The sequence below is a fragment of the Erithacus rubecula genome, assembly GCF_903797595.1.
Source record: "Erithacus rubecula genome assembly, chromosome: 17".
Taxonomy (NCBI): domain Eukaryota; kingdom Metazoa; phylum Chordata; class Aves; order Passeriformes; family Muscicapidae; genus Erithacus; species Erithacus rubecula.
The window spans coordinates 5220395-5241245 of NC_136669.1; the positions used below are offsets into that span (position 1 = coordinate 5220395).

General features: G+C 41.1%; 1 protein-coding gene across 6 annotated transcripts in view; it reads left to right on the forward strand.

The window, feature by feature from the left end:
* Positions 1-20851, forward strand: part of SDK1 (sidekick cell adhesion molecule 1) — a 384435-nt gene that overhangs the window by 222191 nt on the left and 141393 nt on the right. For all 6 annotated transcript variants that reach the window (XM_079320405.1, XM_079320404.1, XM_079320403.1 and 3 more), the window contains 4 exons: positions 5121-5232; positions 6205-6395; positions 14733-14816; positions 19938-20132. In XM_079320405.1, the coding sequence (XP_079176531.1) occupies positions 5121-5232; positions 6205-6395; positions 14733-14816; positions 19938-20132 (582 nt within the window). The remainder of the gene's footprint in view (positions 1-5120; positions 5233-6204; positions 6396-14732; positions 14817-19937; positions 20133-20851) is intronic.

The window sequence follows — 20851 nt, forward strand, 5'->3', positions numbered from 1 at the left end:
TCTTCACTGCAAGCTGGACATGCAGCAGTAATTGCAGTAATTTACACTAAGGGTAGAGATGGGTGCAGCCACACTCATTATTATTATTATTATTATTATTATTATTATTATTATTATTATTATTATTATGACAGTCCTCCCCCTCCTTCTGCTCTTGGTCACCGAGTTTGGATTAAGCTTCTTCAGAGAGTTGGGACCTATAAGAAAGCCTCAAAAATAAACCTTATCATTGTGCTCAAGTCTGAACTCAAACTATTCCTTCTCTTCAGGAGATAAACAGTTTCTCTCAGTTTCTGTTGTGGCTGGCTTACCTCATATCTCTGTCACATTAATTTAAGCACCCATTGAAGTAATACATTTAATATTCTGCACTGCAAATACAGACATAGATAAACTTTGCATGTCATAATGTAAAATCTGGGGAAGAACTTAATGTTTATGCATTTCTGAAGGGGAAAGAACCTATTGTGTCTCCAGTCATCTGGCCTGGGTGAGATTTCAGTTCTGTTGGGAAAATTAAGCATCTGAAGTGGCTTTGAAAAAGTCTGTGATCTTTATAAACTGTAAATTACAATATTTAAAATTCCCTGTACCTTACATGTCAATATATGTACAGAGATTAAAAAACCTGTCTTTCCAGAGATGATAGGGCAGTGTACATAATTTTTGTATTTAAATAGCAGATGAAAATTCTATAGCTCATCACTAAAAAAAGAAATCAGTGTTAGAGAGGCCTTGGCTGGGTTTCATTCCTGATCAGGCAGCAGGAGGGAGGGGGAAGTTCAGCAGGCTCAGTGAAGTGCAGCCATTCACAGCCACAGGTGATAAAAACAAATAGACCATGCCAAAGTTGTTCACTCTTTCTTCTTCTCTCTTCTCTCAATTTATCTCTGCTTTGTGGGGGATTGCCAGATTCCTGAATTCCACAGTCTGGAGAGCAGTTTATGTTCAAAGAGATGGAAAAAGCCCCAGTTCATCCCTTTCCATTTCCTTTTGTCTCATTTTCGTTTCTCTTTTTCAGTCTCTTTAAAAAAAAAATAAATAAACAAACAAAAGTTTAATATGGAAAACACAATATCAGTGACAATTTACCTTAATATCTTGGGCTGCAAATGGCAACAGCTCAACTGTTTCATGAGCAGCTGGGGATGGCAAACACTGGAGGATTGGAGGACAAACTCCCTCCTTTCCCAAGTCCAAGTGTTTGCTGTCCCCACAGTCCTGCTTCTAAAACTGTTTGGGGTCAGTCCTGAAGGCCCTGCAGGCTCTGGGCCCTTGTAGGGTCCTGGCAATGGCTCAGACAGGGATAAATGAGAAAGTTTAGAAGCAAAGGGGAGATTGGAAATGCTGGGAGTGCAGTGGCTGAAATGGCTAGAAAGGAAAATAAAACAGTGAACTCTTTTGGAGAACAGTCCTTGCTGGATTAGGACTCTTGCCTGTGGCAGTCCTTCTGTCCAGGCATCTATTAAGGGCCAAAATCAGATGGAGGGTCCATCCCTAAAGTGATTCTCAGTGTCACTCAGCCTTGTCTCTGCAGCTTCCCCAGACATGATGTTTGACAGTGAGGCTTCCCCTGGCTGCAGTTCTGGGGTCAGTTTAGGGTTTTTTCCTCTTGTTTCTTTGCTTTCTTAGCTGAGAGAAGGGTTCAGAAAGCAGATGGAAAGGAAAGAAGGCCTTTTCTTTCCAAAAAGATAGAATATAGCTGGGAGTGGTGGTTCCCAATTAGTGGATTAATCTCACTTTAGCTCAGTTCCCATGTGCATTTGTATTACTTCCCCATTTCAGTGTATTTAATATTTCCTTCAGAGAAGCTGAAGTTCAATCATTAAATTAAAGAAACTGAGCAGTTTTGAAATAGTGAGAAACTTCTTTAGGGAACCATGGGATGGAAAAGGGGGAAAATGGCCAGAGATGAATGCAGAGAAGCTGAGGGAGGGGAGGAAGAAAAGGAAGAGGTGATGAAAAGCCAGAAACAGCAAAGTGCTAGAAAACTCAGGCAACAAAAAGTCTGATGAAGTAAAAAAAGGAGCAGTGAAAAGGAGAAAAATTCAATTGTTTTCGACAAAGGATTTTAAAAGAAAATGTCTGTTTGCTAACAATGACATTCTGCATTGGATTTTTGTGTAACATCAGTCAAGTAAAATCACATCTTTGCAGTGCATGTAGAGGCAGGAGAAAGATGGAGTGGCTTTATTGACAGGCAGGATGAGAAACTTGGGAACTCTGGGTAGTTGTTCATTATCTGATTGTTTGAAATAACTCTGCCTTCCCCAGCCTGATGGACAGCTGATCTGCCACATCCCATCATCCAAACAAAATCCCACTGTTGCTTATCTCCACTAGGATCTTGGCTATTCTGATATTCCAACCTGTGGATTTCTTACAAAAGGGTGAAGTTCTGAAAGGCACAGATCCCAAGTTACAGCCCTGTTTGGATTTTTACTCTAAAGTAAAATTAAGATCCTCCTTTGATGTTTCAATTAGCCATAAAACAAAGCTGCAAACTGCCCTCTGCAAAGGGAGCCCTGGGAATGTCCCTCTGGACATTGGCAAGATTGGGGCCAGAGTGAGTTATGGCAAGAGGTTTCTTAGTGCTGCAAAGGGAAACTTGAGCTGTTTTTGAATATAAAATAGGAATATTGCATATGCTTGTTATGTCTATAGGTGAATTGCTGGGAATCCAAGTTCTGACCATTTTGCAGACCCCTCTGTCCCACATCAGTACCACTACACTCACAGCCTTTAGCAGGAGCCTGCTTTTAATAAATTTGTCTCAGGGAAGGTACAAAATAACAACAAACACATGCTTTGTTTAAATTTGTTAGAGTCACAAAGAAATTCTGCCTTTTCCTGGTTGCAGGATGGGGAATGTGCTCTTTTATTTCCTTCCTTATCTGCTGGGTGCACACAGGGCCACTCGTGTGGGGTGATGGGGGTGACAGGATCACTGATTTCTCCTCTTTGCCTGGTTTTAGTGGGGAGCTGATAAGCCAAACAAGTGATTTTCCTCTCTTCCAGATGGAGATAGGAAATGATTACTGCCAAATTAGTCACTGGTTTGTTGATCTTTTAGCCTTCACTGTTGTAAACCTTCATCTTGGGCAGAAGTGGTGGGGAGCAGTGATACTGAGGTTATTTCTTCTCATCAGTAACAGGCTTCTAATCTGATCAGCTCTTCTGGGATTTTTTTGCTTGTTTTCTTTGTTTGGTTGGTTAGTTGTTTGTTTTGTTTTCTCTTTTAATTACCATCTGGAAAATTCTTGCCATTAATGCCCATAAGACCAGCATGGAAATCCTTGAAAATTGATTTGCTACCTGATGGCATCAAATTTCCAGGAATGTTGACAAGGAGGTGTAAAACCTACTAACAGCTTGTGTTTTGAGATCCTGTGTGTGTTTCATAGAGATGCTGTGTCAAGTTGACAGAGCATATTTAGGAAAATAAATAAATATCTGCTTACACTCTATTATTCTTGAATGCTTGAATTTATTCAAGAAGTGTGGGTGGTATTTTTGAAATTTTAAAATGATGCTCCACACCTCCTTCTCCTGTACTACAGTAACTGCTGTCAATTAGAAAAACTCCAAAGGTAAAAATTTTGTCACTGAAGAATCTGCTAACCTAACTTTCTGAGCCCCATGACTAAAACCTTTGTCTACCCAACAAATGAAATCCAATGTCAAATGGTTTTTGGCATGCTGGGTATGATCTAAGCAAAAAAATCTTCTGACCATTTTCTGCTCTTTAGGGAATTGCCTTAAATTTTAGGGTCCATGCCTTACATTTCCCAATTTCCCATGCTGCTTAATAAGCATGGTCTAGTCTCCTATGCAGAAAACACTTGATGAGCTGGCTTTCTTTTCCATCAGTTTAGTTTTATTTTCATTTCTTTTCCCTATAATTTGTTTATTGGTTTCCGTATCTTTGAAAATTTTATTACTATGTTATTCAAGCTAAAAAATAGCTAATTTTTCTTTCCCAAATGAGTTGCTTGAAGCAAAGTACCTATGAATACATGGGTATTTTAATTCACTTACTAAATGCATACAGAGAAAATTTACAAGCTGCCTTTTTACCATTTTTTAAGTGTCTGCTGACTGTTGCATAAGCTAAATTATTTACAGTATGAAGCCTCACAAAAGAGTAACAGATTTGGGTTATTTACTTTCCTGATAAGAAAAGGGGATTGAAGTTGCTGTGATATGCTGCTTTGTTAATTTTATATTTGTTCCCCAGTGTGTAAAATCTTTTTAAAGAACTAACATGAGTATTGGCAGTCTCTTTTGAAACGGTGTGGAAGGGGTAAGATTAAACAAAACATGAAAAGGTCTTAAAAATTTAAGTCAGCAAGTGTTTGATAAAAATAAAAGTGCTCAATAATAGAAAACCTTTAGGATGCTTGACTTGTTTGCTTGTCTGTGAGAATATTCCAGGGGAGGCAGGGGCCAGTTGTGGGGTGTCACTGTCTGTCTGGGTCTCCACAGCAGGACTTGCAGGTAGCTTAGAGTCTGTTTCTCCCAGCCCCAGCACCAAGGAAAAATGCAGGAGGCTGTTCTCTGAAGTTTTCCGTGGTTGTTTATTCTTTCTCATCTAAGGATTTTTTCTCTAGCTGACAGCAGTCTGTCCAACTTGTTGTCCGTGGCAGAAAAGCCTCAGCTCTGGGCTGGGCTTATCTTTTATACTCTAAATTATGTATCTAATGGTTACAATTATTTTCCAATCCACTACAGTTTTGTAATACTGTACAACTTTGTCCCCATCCAACCAAAGGATGCCAAGGTGCCACTCCAACATGGATGGCATGAAGAAGGAGGAAGAAGCATACCAAATCCTCCATCTTAGCTGAAACACTCTAATATAAACATTCCTAAAAATCTATCTTTTCTACATTCCAACAGTCTAATTTATACTTTACTTATTTTCACAGCTTGTATTTCTTCCCTCAACACTGGTAGATTTTTCCAGGGGCGCAAATCCCGCCCCTGAGATTTCTGTGTCTCATTCTTGGAGAATGAGTCTTGGAGATCCTGGCTATTTGAGGGGGGTCCCAAGGCCTCCATGGAGCCAGGGGGACACTGTGGGTCCCCCAGGGCTCACCAGGTGTGTCTGTGCCCTGCAGGTGCCCCCAGCCCCCGGGACAGCGCGGCGCCCGCCGTGGTCATCCGGCCGCACAACACCAGCGTGGTGGCAGGGAGCAGCCAGGCCACCCTGGAGTGCGTGGCCACTGCCAGGTAAGGAGCACCCACAGCTCTGCTGGGGCTCTGGGCTATCCACAGAAGGACTGAGCATGTTCTTTTTTTTTTCTTTTTTTCTTTTTTTTTTTTTATTGTTATTAATTTGGAGATTGAAGCATGTCGCTCACTCTTCTGAGCAGCCTTAGGAGTGATCTTCTTTGTCCAACATTAAATTAAACTTCCTGATTTTTTTCTGGCCAAATGAGGGTACAGGCAGGGGTGCTTTCCCACCTGGTCCTCACATGGTAAGGAAAAGAAGTGCTGTTCAAGCAGCAGACATTATCATAAGGAAAAAATTGTGGTGAGGACTAATAATATTTCAGCTGTTGCCTATCAACAGCAGAGGTGATGCTGTTGAACAGATGATGCTTCCTAGTAAATAGATTTAGTGAGGATCTCCTATGAAGTCATTTTTTCAGGCACTCTAATTCTGCAGTAATTATTGCTCAACTGTTCATAATTCACTATAATACAGAATTCACAGCATTCCTCCTATGTTTTCATCTAGTTGGCCTAGAATAGCATTAAATTTCAGTAGAAGTGAATAGTTGAAGTCCTTGGGTGATAAGACCAACTGTTTTACTTTCCCCTCTGAGGGCAAAGATGTTCTTGATATGATTAATATTGTTTTGGTAATTGAGTTGTAATGAAAGCACTTCCCATGCAGCTGATTCCCATAGCAGTATTTACTCCTTTTGCTTGGAGAAATCAAATTATTAGCACTTAAGTTCTATTGCTGTATCAATTAGCTGTACTTGCATAATGCCACTTGAGTAGTCTGTAGTCCTTGATGTGTAGAAGTTATACATGCATTTACTTTCTAAGAGTGTGTTTTGGGGATAGAGGAAGACTTAAATAAGTTTCATAATCTGTAATATTAAATTCCTCATGTGTATAAATATATATACACACAGAGATTATTCTGTATTATGTATGTTTTATGATTTTATTCTTGTATTTCTTTTGCAGACCTCTTGAGAGGCTGAGTGTGACCTGGAAGAGGAATGGAATCAAGATCACCAGTGGCATCAGCAGCTTTGGGAGACGCCTCACCATCACCAACCCCACCTCTGCTGATGTGGGGATGTACTTCTGTGAAGCCAAACTCAGAGAGAGCACAGAGGAGCCAGCAAGAGCAAAAGCTTTCCTTTCTATATTGGGTAATTCTCAAGGCAGTGTGTTTTTTAGTAAAATAAGGCTCTCAGCTGAGGTATAATAGGAAATAAAATTGATATCTTAATATTTCATTGACCTTACATTTGAACCTTTCTTCAGAGAACAGAACAAAGGAGGTGAAGGAGGGTTATCTTCCAAATTAATTCAGCTGTTCTTCCCTGCTAATATAAATTCATCAAATAGATTTTTTTAAAACACTGCTGTGATTGTAAATCCCCTGTGAAACTATACATTTAATGGGAATTTTGAGAAATACAGTAGTAAAATCCGTAATGGGCAGCTTCCCTATCTTGGCTTTTAGGTGCATTAAATCCTGATTAACTCCTGGCTTGCTTACATCCAGTTTTCACATGTCAAGTGCCTGTATTTTTGAAGGAAGGCTTTCAAGAGCACTGCTGTGCCTCGTGTGCTGCAGGTGCCAGTGGGGTCCAAGGACACTGTGCAGGCACAGAGCATTGCTGAGGCAACAGGACAGGGAAGGAAATGCCATTAAAGCAGCTCTGTTTGCTGGACCTTCAGCTCCCAGGGAAACCTTGGAATTAATGCTTTTAAAGAGGCCATTCCTGCCCTTTCCCTGCCTGGCTCCACCACCACCTCCCCTCTGAGTGTTGCTGTAGGGAGGAGGTTGGAATTTGGGAATGGTGGCTCCTGGCCCGTCTGAAATTCTGCACGTTAGCACAGTGCACACAGTGTGGAGTGTTTCAGGGCTTTCAGACTGAAAGAGGTGGTTTAGACTGGGGGCACTGAGGTGTTTTCAGCCAGAGATGATTGTGTGCAGCTTTTGTCTGTGGGGGTGTCCTGGGGAGATTGTGGCCCTGGCAGTGCCACCAATCTCAGTGTTGCTCAGGGTTCAGGCACGTCCACTCCTTGAGCTTTGCAGAGGGGATGCAGCCCATGATTCTTTACATCTTTGAACCTTCTGAAAATACAGTTTTAAAGACTGCTGTGTGATCTGTATTCTGCTAAAGCAGTTTGAAGTAGCTGCTGTTAAGTGAGAAATCAGCTCTTCCCTCTGCAAAGCTCCATTCCAGATTCATTTGGAGCACTGTGTGTCTGTTATATTTATTACCTGCTGGACAAAGTTTGGTTCCAGTCTCTTTCCTTGCCCTCTCTTTCTTGGAGTTATTACCCTCCCTTTAAGGAGCAGAGATAGATTTCACTTATTTATAGGTTTTGTTTAAACTCTTCCTTATTCATGAGATTTTGTTGTAGCTGGTTTGCCTTTGTTGCTGTGATGTCAGATCCAGCCTAATGCAATACTTAAAGCAGCCTCTTGGTTAATGTAAAAGATTCTTAAATACAGTTACAAAAAAACCTGAAAAATAATCACTGGGGAATCATATTAAACTAGCAGTGCTTTAGTAGCTTACCTACTCTCTTATTTTTAAATGTTTTATTTATTTCCTATCCAGTTTTAGGAGGCTGTCAGGGAATGAAGTTATGAAAAGGCCTGTAGATAAGAACAAGCAGATGAAAGAAAGCAGAAACAAATTGGTTACCAATTACTTTTATTTCCTTCTGATGGAACACGACACATCAGATGCAGGTGTTTACTCAATGTGTCAGCAAAGCCTGATAGATTTCTTTATTTATGAGTTTCTTGAGCTTGCAGGATGGATCTCTAATTCTAAACAGGGAGCCAAATCAAAGGATTAGTAGTTAATGCATAACTTATATTCAGCTTTAGAATTCTTGGATGGATCTGGCTGTCATTTAATTAGTCAAGGGACGAGTTCTAGAGGAAAGTGCAGACAAGATTCAAACCTAAGGCTTTCTGCAGTGTATCTCTCCTAGTCCATGGGGGCAGTACTTAGAGAGAATCAGGAATGCTTGTCCATTTGCATGCATAAAATATTTGTAGTGTGGATGTGTAGATTGGGAGCTGATAATGAGTTCTACTTCTTGGGAGAATAACACAGCGTGGACTTAATGAGGGGTCTCGACTAACAGACGAAGGAAATTGGCCTAAAAGAAGAGATTTGTTTGCAGAATGGGAGAAATCAAATGCAGCCCCTTGACAGCATGGCTGTGAGAGCTTCTGTGGATCAGTAGAGAAAAATATCTTGCTATTAACAGGTAGAACAAGGGTAGCAATAGAAGGATGTATCAAAGATGCCACAAACACTGAGTTAATCAAAGCTTTTTCCCAAGTATATCAGTCCTTGACTTTCCCAGTTAAGAGAAGTCACAGTTTGAGTGTGGCTCAGGTGGTGACCAGAGCTCTATTAGAAAGCAATGAAACTCAGCACAAAGGCATCCACTCAACAAATTGTTATTTGTGACCCACAGTGTTATCTCAGAAGTTTTTTTGGATGTTTTTGAGAATATATCTCGGTCTGTAAATTAAAATCACAATAATATTCAAAAAACCTGAATCTCCAAAGTATTACAGTAGTACAGCATAAATAAGAAGAAAATCCTCTAGTTATGTACTGCTGCACTTTTCTTCTGAATGTGGCAAAGAGCTCCCTGACATCTTCATATTGTTCCAGAAAAGATAAACTGAGGTGGTTCCAAACCTTGGTTTTATTAGCTGCAGTTGTTATAAATTTTTAAAGGGTATCATGTTCCTCGCTTGGCAGAGTAACAGTTTGGGAAAGATTTGTTGCAGATTAGATAAGAGCACATTTGTTTTATCACTAACAGTTTGAAGATTAAGTAATTTAAAGAGTCTTCCCATGAACAAACCAATTTGAAAGCTGAGATAATCTTAAATTCTTTTGCTTCTCTTCTGCAAGTTTTAGTGACAAATGGCAATAGTCATTTCTTAAGTGACTGTTCTACGGGAAATTATGAATTTTAAGAGCTTAAGAAAATAGGGAACCAAACTCTTCCACTGTATGAAATCCAAATTGCTCTTTAAATTAAATGTAGTCAGAAAGTAAAGCCTGAACAAAATGAGAAAAACAATTAGAAAGAAGGGCCTGGCATGATGAGTGGTTGTACAGGACTGAGGGTTGAAGCCTTGTTGGTTTGTCCAAAGGAATACAAATGAATAAAATAGAGTCAGAGGAGAAGGTTTCTCTTCTTTTGGAGCATTTTTGTGCCCAGAGATCTACATTAAACGACATATTATCCTCATCTTGGGAGAATTCAGGAGCACATCAGAAGAGTTCCAGTGTTTGGCCTGAAGGGCTGGGCTCTGCCATGGGCTGGGGGCTGTTTCTCCCTCCCTGTTCTCCAGGGGTGTCCAGATGCTGAAGGGTCTTCTTTGTGAATTCTGCTGCTCAGGAATCTGTGTTGTGTGCACAGAACTGTCAGAACAGAAGTTATTTCCCTCTGTAGTCACGAGCCCCTCAGTGCAAACAGCAGCTCTCCTGGCTCCAGCTCAGACACTTTGAAACACTGCAGATGCTTTCTTTGAAGGCTGTGGAAGGAATTTTTCATGTGTGATGCTTAAGAGAAGACCTAATGACTGTGTTCATCTGCTGTGTAAGAAAATAATAAGTTTTCAGGGAAATTATGATACGAAATGTCTTCGGACTCACCCAATCACACTTTGGGCTCAAAGGAAAGAAATATTGGCAGCTTTTGATTTGTCAAACCTCAGAGGTTTTGAGATGGACATAGACATCTGCCTTGGGCCCAAATGCAACAGGACCTATCCCACAGGGAAGTAGTGGTATTTCTGGGCAGCCCAGCTCTGTCTCTCCTATTCCCAACAATTCTTCCTCCTTTCAGCCCTGCAGACAGGACATGTGTTCCCCAGGCTGTTATTTCAGAACACACAGACTGCAGCTCACAGTAGGGGTAGCAAGAAACCACAAGGATCTTTTCATCTCTCTCTGTTTTAACCTGATATTCATGCAAAGAAACTTCCTGCTCCAAGGAGGCTGCTGTACCTGCATCCACAATGGGGCTTCTCTCCCAGCATGGCCAGTCTGATCTGTCTGGAGTTACAGACTTTGTACCTACAAGAGGCTGTCAAGCTTCCAGTTCCTCTTCCTTTAGAAGATATTCACCAAATAAATTAGTTTATGGTAATGCTGGAAGAAGGTTTCCATGTTGAAGGCTCAATTTTCCTCTTAAATATGCAGCCCTGAGTTTCTGAGAGATGCAGGAATTTCAGCTTTGGAGGAATCCCTGGGGCTTTCTCTGTTCTCTCTGACTTTCATGTGTGTATCTAGGATTAGGTCACACATCTCCAGTGCAGCTTGAAGGGTATGTAATGGATGCTGACTGCTATCTTTTGAATGTTAAAATCAGTGACCATGTTACTCTGCACGGGGGAAGTTAGAACTGGATCAGATTCTGCAGGCTCCCAAGGGCTTTTCTGAGAGACATCTTTCCAGTGATGTCTGGAGTGCAAAAAACCCCCAAAACCCTCAACAACTATTAAAAGCACACATTTATATTCAAATACTCTTCCCCTCCCCCCCCCTTGCCTGTGCTTGACATTTTAGTGAAGATCAGTCAAACACAATACAATATCTGAACAATGCAGGATCTGTTTCTTTCAGCCTGGTGTGGGCTGTGACCCCTCTCATTGCCACAGTGCCAGCAGGGTGAACTCAGACTAATGGGTCCTTTCCTATTCTAACTATTGTGATTCTATAATTTCCAAAAAATTTATATGTTTGACCTGATACCAGCAAATTACTGTCATTCGTAAAAATGGCCATGAGTGGGGATTGGCATGTTATAGTCTTTGGAAGACATTATAATTTCACCACACATATTAAATTTCAACACATGATTATTGCCTGCAACAATAAATGTTACATTCATACTGTGTGGTTCAAACCAAGCCTTATAAATATGCAGTGGAGTCATGTGTAGAGCCAGCCAGAATGCCCCCTCAGAATGCCATCTGACCCCTATAAACAGTGCTGCATTTTTATGGCCTCTTTCTGACAGTCATTCACCAGGTGCTGTACAGCCCAAATTCGGTTATTCTGAATTTCTCCCTTGCAGTTAATGCTGGGCATTCAGGCCCTTGGGCACAAAACCTGACGTGCAGATGATGCATCTGACACCTCTGGAAAGTGAGGAGCTGAGGTTTCATTTGCCCAGCACCTGTAACTGGAGCTGTCACCTCCACAGTCTGAGTTCTGTTGGCTCCACAGGAGCTTCAGAGCATCCATGCTGCTGGTGAATGGATTTGGAAAACCTGCACAGTTGCATGGAAAGTTCAAACTTCTTTACTTTGGAGGGTGACAGCACTGGAAAAGGCTTTCCAGAGGTTGTGAAATGTGATCCTTTGGAGATGGTAAAAATACAAGCCTGCCCTGGATGGACCAGCTTTAGCAGTGGCATTGGTGTGGATGATCCCCAGGGGTCACTTCCAGCCCCAGCCATTCTGAGGTTTTTATTTGATTCAGAAACCCTTAGGGTACCCTTACACCAACATTCCTGGAATTCCCTCATTCCTTGCACCACCAAGGCTAATTTTAGACTTTACTACAGCACTGTTGCCCATGTGCTATTCTGGATCTTCCAGAAATCCCTTGTCTGTCATCCCTCCCAGGCTGGTCTCAGTCTTTACTCAGGCCATAAATTGCAGAGTTGCTTCTGGAAGGTTTTCTGTATCAGTGCTTGTCTTTCAAGAATAGGATCTGACTTGTCTGTGGCAGCTGTGGTCTCTGTGTCAGGTGCAGCTTTTGGAAGTGCTTCCAGCTGCTGGAGTGGCTGTGAGAACAGAGTTCAGCAGGCTTTAGTCTGGGGGAAAAGGTGAGTCTGGGCTTCAAGACCAGAAATCAAATCTGTTGGCACCAAAAGCCCTCTGGGATCTGCCTGTGGCACTTAGATTGCATCTTTCTGCTGCTCCTGCTCTTTTTCTGTCTTGTCTGCTTCTGCTTCTTTCAGAAAAACTGATGTGAGTCTTCTTTTTATAACATCACATCCCGTTTGCTAAGTGACAGTTGTCACTGACTTCAGGTTCTTTGTCACATAATTCATTGCTTGATACCCTAAGCATCTCTTAATGTCAGAAGCTTCTTTGAGGGTGACAAACAGCCTGTGTGGGATTTAAGGGAAGGAGCACAGTTTGCAGGTTAGGATTTTGGGAGGGACACTGGGAAAGACAACTGTGTAAATATGCCAGGTGTAACTGCAGGAGCTGTGCAGCAGCAGCAGCACATAAACAGAGGTCATGGAACCAGCAGCATCTTTGGGACCACATTAAATGCTTTGGAGCTGGACTGCAGGCCCACAGTGAAGATAAATCTGCAAATTTATCACTGGTGTGTGAGCATGTTGCTGATCCAGGAGGAAGTTTGAGAGTGGCTGAAGGTTGCCAAGTTTAGAGATTGTCCTGTTAAGGGCAGAATCCTTTGTGAAAGGAGAGGTGCAGTCAGGACCTCCCTAAGGAAAGGATAAACTTCAGTGAGTGGAGAGGCATTCAAAGAGGAAACCCAAACTTAAAAGGGAGTGTCTGGATTGGTGAATATTGTCTGGATGCTTTCCTGGCCCTGCTTTGTCCCCACCCCACAATCACATCAAATTTCAAAAGAATGAAATATTCAAATTTTATTTTGAGACACGGATGTGTGGCCACAGGCAGGACACAAAGATAAGGAGACTGGGCTGAAAGTTTGGGAATTCAAAAGTTAACATCCAGAGTAATGGAGCACAAGGAAAACACCAGGCAGGGCTTGGAGGATGAAGTGAGAGGAAGGAGAGTGCTCAGAGTGAAAACATGGACTTAGATGAATTGCAGAGGACTCAGCAACTTAGCTGATCAAACATGTCAAAGTGTGTGCCATCAGTGAATTTCAATTAAATGTTCAGCTTTTCAATTTGTTGTTGAGATTAACGCATGAGATCATATGCAATAAATCACAGCTTATTATGCATGTTTATTAATAGCTTTATATTTAGGCAGTGAGGATCAATAATGTTAACACGTGTATATTATTAGAATATAATAAATCAGGTAGCTTGTTTTTATTGGTTTTGCTGGGTAAACAACTATTGCAGGCTGTTTGCAACCTCCCCTCCTCCCCTGCATGCTGAAGACTAATATTGATTGGCTTTATTTGGAATGAATACAGAATTGTAATATCCATTGGTGCTCAGACAAGACCCCAGTTCTGTACACCCAAGCAAGTATTTTATTGTAGTGAGAGGGAAGATCTGCTGGGAAAGGGGAGGTTTTGTTCTAACCTGGTGCCTCCTGATGTCACCCCTGTGCAATGACAGCCACACTTGCTGTACTGCAGGTAGCAACAAGATTTTGCAGGATATATTTATATGATTTTGATTTTATCTACTAAAATGCTGATGCCCTAGCAATAATATAACCACAAGTCCTTTTTTCCTGTCGTGTTTGGTGAAGAGATTTGAGAGCAGGTCAGCTCAGATGACCTTGGATCTTGCAGCCTCCTACATATTTTAAAACATACTCAATTTCCTTAAAATGGAAATACAAATAACTCAGTTTCACGAGCTACTTACATTGCTTTTTCTGTATTTTTCTAAAACTTACCAGTGAGTTTGGTTATGCTGCAAGAGAACTGTATTTCTAATCAAGTAAAATCCTTCTAAAAGCTGTACTCAGATGATAATTGCTTTGAACAAACTATGACAGTCTTTAGTTACCATGATAATGACTGCAACCTTAGTGCCTCTGGGACTTTGACATGATGCTCTTTAATTTTATGCTGCATAGAAGAAAGAGTTACATGCCAGCATACTCTGCAATTTCTGCAGTCTGGTCTTTGTTTAATTAAACATCTAATATCTTTTCTTTAGCCCTAATGATAAAGTGGGGATTTTTATGATTATTACTATAACTTCAATTAAAGCATTAAATCTGTTTGCTTTCACGAAATAAAACAGTTGAGAGGAATTTCTTTTAATTATGCTGCACTTGTCCTCTGATATTGACTCTGTGACATGCTATGGCACTTTATTTGACATGCTTCATGCCTTGCTGAGGTGAAATGCAGTCTAGATACTGAAGCAAACTATCCTATAAAATGCTACATTGTAAATATAAACCTTTATAAACCTCTCGGGAGGGCTTTTCTAAGCAAAAAATTAACATGTTCCATGATTCAGTCCTATAAAATGAAAAGTAGCCCCTGCTCTGAGTATTAATTTGCAGTGCAGACCCCTAAATCTTTATCTTCATTGACTCGACTCTGGAATTCTTACTCAGCATAGCAAAAATTGTCAGGCTTTTTTTTTTTTTTTAATGGTGCTTTTATTACCCAAAACCCCGATCTCCAAATAGAGACAAACGTGGACAAACCTATCTGTTTGTGCCCCCCTATATCAAACACACCTGGGGAGGGATTCTGTGATGAATATTTTTAATTGTACCTGTTTTTTCACTTTGCTGTGGCTTTGCCTGTTGACTTTTGTTTGCTCTCCCCAAGAACCTCCCTATTTCACGGCTGAACCCCCAAATGTGATTTTGGCTGAGGTGGAGAAGGACGTGGACATCCTGTGCCAGGCCATGGGTGAGTGCAAAAGTGTTCCAGCCTGGACTGATGGCATGTGTATGTCCAGTCTTGAAGAAATTATCTCATATAAACCATCTTTGTAAGCTTTTAATATTCAGAATTCTCTGTTGCCTTGCTGATTATCACAGGTCATATATACAAGCAAATGTGGTGGCCTTTCCCCTTGTAGAATTGGGTGGTTTTTGTAATTTAGTTTAATTTGGAATAATGCTGCTTGTGGGGAGCACAAGTCCTGCTCCTGTTGCTGTGGGATCCTAGAGCTGTCACTAGAGAAGAGATTGAAATATCTTGAGCCAGAAGATGGGCTGAGGGGAGAGCATGGATATGGAACCCATCATTTGCAATGCAAACAGTCCTTATTTTCAACAGTCCCTTTCTTCTAAAACTTAGGCAACTTTAATAGTGAATAGAAATGTCAGCAACTCTGACATCTGAATGTAGTTATGAAATCTGCAGGAGGAATATTACTGGCAGTTTTTAATTGGTAGGTGGTTTATTAATATAAAAGACTTCAAAGATCTAGAATTCCACCTGACTAAAATCATGTTTCAAGCTGAGTTCCACAGAAATGCAATCCCACCTATTTCAGCACTTTGGTGAGGTAGGAGACATTGTCATCATGTGTTTAGAGCAGATGTCTCAAATTCACCAAATTTCTTCGTGGCTCTGGTGAGGGACTGAGTATTTTGTTGTCTCACTTTCCCTAGTGCTGAGTTTCAGAAGCAACACACATAAAATGCCATGAGGTCCTAAGGGAAAAAGATCACATCCCTGATTAAAAAAGCACCCAGACCTAAATAACAGCTTTATTTGTGTGGTGTCTTCCTCCAAATCAGAGCCAATAAAGACATTTTTACTGCGTGATTGTGTTATTGCCACTATGATTTAAGCATTTTTTTCCCGTGTTTTATGTAGGAAAGAGTCAGCATTGCTTTTCTAAAAGGAATCTTTGCAAACTGTGTGACAAGCAAGTGTGTGTGTTAAGGGTGTTCTGGTTGATTTGCAATTTCAGAAGCCTGTGATGAGATCTCTTACAAAAAGCTCTTATGGAAATGAAGCTATCAGATGATAAGAGACAATGTCTTCTTGTTCATTAATAGCTTTTTGAGCAAAACACAGCAGGACCTGCTGTCAGTGGAGTTTCCCCAGAAACCCATCTGCTGTCTCAATTTTTTTCATGAATTAAAAAAAAATAAATTAAAAAAAAGACAATCCAACCAAAAACCTGGAGGAATCAGGGAGACCTGAGGTTGACTTCAACTCTTCCTTCTACCCTCGCTCTTGCTTTGAGCAGTTTAGCTCCCAAGGGGGTTAATGGGGCACTCATAACCATTCTCAGTGGGGATATGGGAACCTTTATTAGACAAAATTAATTATTTCTATTCAACATTTGTAGTGCACATCTGTTTTTCTGCTGAATGTGGTGCAGGAGCATGAAAACCTGTTTTCTTGTGGATTTTTTTGTGGAGTATCTGTAGCACATACAAGGGGCAGGTACTAGAATTAAACATAGAGGAATTTGGATCCATTATTACAGAAATCTGGCAATTGCCAGCACTTAAAAAGAGGGTAAATAAAGATTTTTGCCTCCCTGCTCTGAGCTGGGAGAAGGAAGCACTGGGGAAAATGCAGAGCTGCCTTCTACCTTTGCTACAAATGGAAAACACTTTGTGCTTCCCCCAGCCCCATCAGGTCCTGTGCACAGAGCCCATTTGCCAAGACTTTGTGCACTATGGATGTGTGAGAGACAGATTAATTTCACAGTATAAGCAGAGATTAACTGTAAATAAAATTGCAACTTGCAGCCCCAGCTCCCTGTAATGGAGTTTCAGGGTATCAGGCCACAGGAACCAGGCTCTGCTGTTTATCTTCTGCAGTGGCTGATGCTGCCTGAATGTTCAATGGGTTTCCTTTAAATGTTTTTTCTTATTTGCCTGTGGAAAGTTCTGAGCTGCAGGCAGTGGTGGTGGTGTCTGGGGAGTGCAGTTAATTGGACTTCAGTTCTACCTGTTTAGAGAAGTAGATGGAGGAGAAGCTTTGGGATTCCCCAGCAGCTCAGTGGGATCTAGAGGAGGCAGTAAAAAATAAATAACAAAGATGATACAGTGAATATTCTGAGCCTTTCATCGAGGTTCTTAAGTTAAATTTGGCAGAGAGTCAAGCAGCTGTTTCACAGATGGAGGAGCTGAACCTCAGGTTCCATAAGTTATTTGCCCAAGGTTACAGAAGAAGTGGCAAAGACAGAACCAGCATCTCCATTTCCTGCCTTCCCTTCTCCCCCCTGACACTAGATTAAGTTGTCTGTGAAAAATGAATAGAGCTGCATGCAATCGAGAAATAAGGTTACTTTATTTATTTATTATTTTATTTTTTATGGCCAGTCTTTTAGGCCACTCTCACCTCTGAAGCAGCAGGGTCAAACAGCCAATACTGCTTGGAAAGGTAGAGTGCAAAAGGTCTTTAAAGTGTTTTCTTCTCTTCATAATTTTTTTACCAGAAGCTGTTTAGAGAAGAAAAGAAGCAAAATTCCTTTAGGGGTTGTGTGGAGAGGAAAAGTTGTGGGGTGGGTAGAAGAAGAGAAGAAAAGCTGGGTTTAACCATTTTTACAGCCAAACAGGAGGCAAAATTAGAAGAGAATGTGTGTGCAACTTGGAAGACAAATCTCTCTGGGAAGATCACTAAAGCCCAAATGAATGCTGCTGACAGGTATCAGAGTGCTCAGATAAGATCCTTTTATTCAGACTCATAACTTTGAGTGCAGGAAGATACCCGTAACTGAAAAGTAGAGAAATAGAGATGGTAATATTCAGTTTGTCAGCTGAGTTGGTGATAGGAAGGTGTATCTCACAGTGATTATAGGATTAGAAGGTTTGCCAATACTGTTAGTAGAATGGGATTTATGGAATGACACCAGTGTTAAGGGTTTGAGTGTTCTGAATGCAGGATTTCATTATTTCCTTGGTGCCTATCAAGTCTAATGTGTGGGAAAATGGAGTTGCTATTATTTAAACTTGAAATCATTTCCAGGCTTTTCAGCATCAGGAGAACTATTCCATTTTGCATCATCTGTTTCTTCATTACTCAGTGATAATTTGTATTTGCCCAGGAGGATTTTCAAGGGATGAATAACACTCTCACCGAGAATTGTGAACATTGAAATTTACGCTAATTCTGTATAGGGGCTGTTGTATGAAATTTAAATTATGCCTATTGCAAGCTCCTATATCACATCTATTCTCTATCAGACAATGCACTTCTACATAGTGGGTTTCTTCCTGAGATGATTATCTGCATTATGAGTGCATTTTATTTTATCAGCAGAACAAAAGCATCAGAGGTGATTGAAGTAAATGATACGTGTTTATAAAAGTAACAACAACAATTGGATGTTGTTTTTCAGTCATTTCCATACATTGTTTGTACATTCTTTCCAGAGTTAATACAGCTTTTGTCTGTATAAAGAGAATAAATACACTGAGACAAGATGTGAATGGAAGCATAACACAGTAGTATTTAACTTTGGGAGTTTTAAAATGATAATGATGATTATATAGATCTTCCCATGGCACTTCAGCTCTCAGAACATCAAGTGACTGCCAGCATTGCAGTGAAATTCATTGTCTGCAGATGCTCAATTCATCAGTGACATCCCATCCTCCATGCTTCAGTGACACTTCTTCTCTGTTTGGGCAAATTTCACTCACCCATGAATCTCAGTTTGTGATCTCTTACCTTATCACAAGAGATTGTGTGGGTCTGAGTTTTAAATGAAAAGTGTTCAAAACATCCCAGGTGCTGTGCCCAGCTCTGGAAGGACATTGAGGGGCTGGAGCATTTCCAGGGACAGGAACAGAAGGATCTGGAGTGTAAATCCTGTGAGGAGTGGCTGAGGGAGCTGGGGGGGCTCAGCCTGGAGAAAAGGAGCATCGGGGGATCTCCTTGTTCTCCACAACTCCCTGACAGGAGGTTGGGTGAGATGGGGGTCAGGCTCTGCTCCCAGGGAGAAACAGGATGAGAGGATGAGAGGAAATGGTGTGAAGCTGTGCCAGGGGAGGGTCAGGCTGGACATGAGGAAGCATTTCTTCACAGGAAGGGCTGTCAGGTATTGGAAAGAGGCACCCAGGAAGGTGATGATGATCTTGGAGGTCTTTTCCAATCTAAATTACTCAATGATTATCCAATCATGTAATAAAATAGCTGCCTCACTTCTGATCTCTGCACAGAACCCCCAGGATTTGATGCAGTAGGGATTTCTGGGATGTAAAGATAAAACATTATCTGATATGAGCAGTGGGATGAGAACAGCTGTCTAAGACTGTTCTAGGCCCCTGATATCTCTTGAGGAAAAGAGAATCCTACACTAGTTGTGTATAATAAATTTACAGCCACTTCATCCCAGCTGACGGGGACATGACAGCAACAAAAATATGTGTGAAATAACTGTGTCAGAGTTTGTGGAACATGCACATGAAAGAAAACAGGAGTAAATGGGACTGTAAGTTTTATCTAGGCTAGGAATTTTATTTCTTTTTATGCCTGCTTTTTTCAAATAGCAGGTGAAGCTTGAGAATGAATAAAAATAATAATAATTTAAAGCTATCCTATTGTTGGCAATATGTTGTTTGTACATTGGCTCAAACTAAGCTCCTAAATTGGGACTCAAGTACAGCCATGTGAGCACTTCATTTTTCATGTGTAATTTGCCATTTCCTTTGTATTTCAGCTATCTTAGCTACAGAAGCACAGAGGAATCTTATTTGGGATGGAACAGTCTTACAGACTGGCTGTGTTGCCACACTGCTGCTGTTTAAGGAACACGATTCTGGCTTTCAACATGAAATTGCTGCAAATCTTATTTTGTAGTAGCATGAAATGTGATTGGGTGAAGAAAGTAATTTGATAACACGTTTTCTCAACATTCCCCCTTAGTATTTGCTGGTTCTATTCCCTCATGTCCTACAGTGTATCATTGCCATTGATAATGTGAGATGCAGCCTCCATTTATCTAAAGCGGCTCAGAAAAAAAATAATAATAATTGACGTAGGAAGGCGGGAAAACAGTGATGTGACCTAAAACGTGCTCTGCAAAGTCTGACTGACTTCTTCCTGTTTGAGCAGGGGTTCCCATCCCCACGCTGGAGTGGTACAAGGACTCGGTGCCCCTGGGCAGGCTGCAGAACCCGCGGTACAAGGTGCTGCTGAGCGGGGCCCTGCGCGTGCACGCGCTGCGCCCGCAGGACGCCGGCGTCTTCCAGTGCTTCGCCAGCAACCCCGCGGGGCAGGTCCACACCCACACCCACCTGGATGTCACCAGTGAGTCAGGGGGGCTGCAGGGGGGTCATCCCTACTGCTGACCCCACTGTGTTTCTCCTAATTTAGTTCAACACACGCGACTCTGGTTTCTCGGCAAGGGTGGCTGCCCCGGCTGTAAGGAACCACAAAATGCCCCTGTGGACTCAGCACAGTCTGCTGAATCCTGTGGAAAAGCTCTCCGTGGCATCAGGAGAGGTCAACTCCTCTATTTCACTCAGCAAAAAGCAAAAGAAAAAAATTAATTGTGAAATACTTTTATCTTTCCTTTATGTTTCCACTCTAATGTGATTCCGTTCTGAACTTGAGTTACTGCTCCATGATTGTGCATGCTATCGTTTTATTTGCCTTTGTCTGCAACTGCATTTGGTCAAGGAAAAGAAAGAAAGTTCAAGTTAAATGTCTTTTTTGGCCAAGAAGTCAGATTAAATGGTTTTGTTAATGAAGTGCATGCTTCTCTGTGGAAGAATTACAAATCCTAGTAGTCTCTTTTAACAGTGATTATTAACAGTCATTTCTGTAATATTAAACTTCCCTTCAGGAAGCTGATTTTTAGCCCAAGAGCACTTTGCACATACTGACCAGAATTCCTACTGGCCTCAGAAAATAAATCAGTCCCAGTTCAATATAGATCTAGGAAACTGCAGGAAAAAAACTGCAATAAAATGCAACTGGGGGAAAATAAGAGAGAAAGAAACTTAGAAAATGTCTTGGATAAGGCT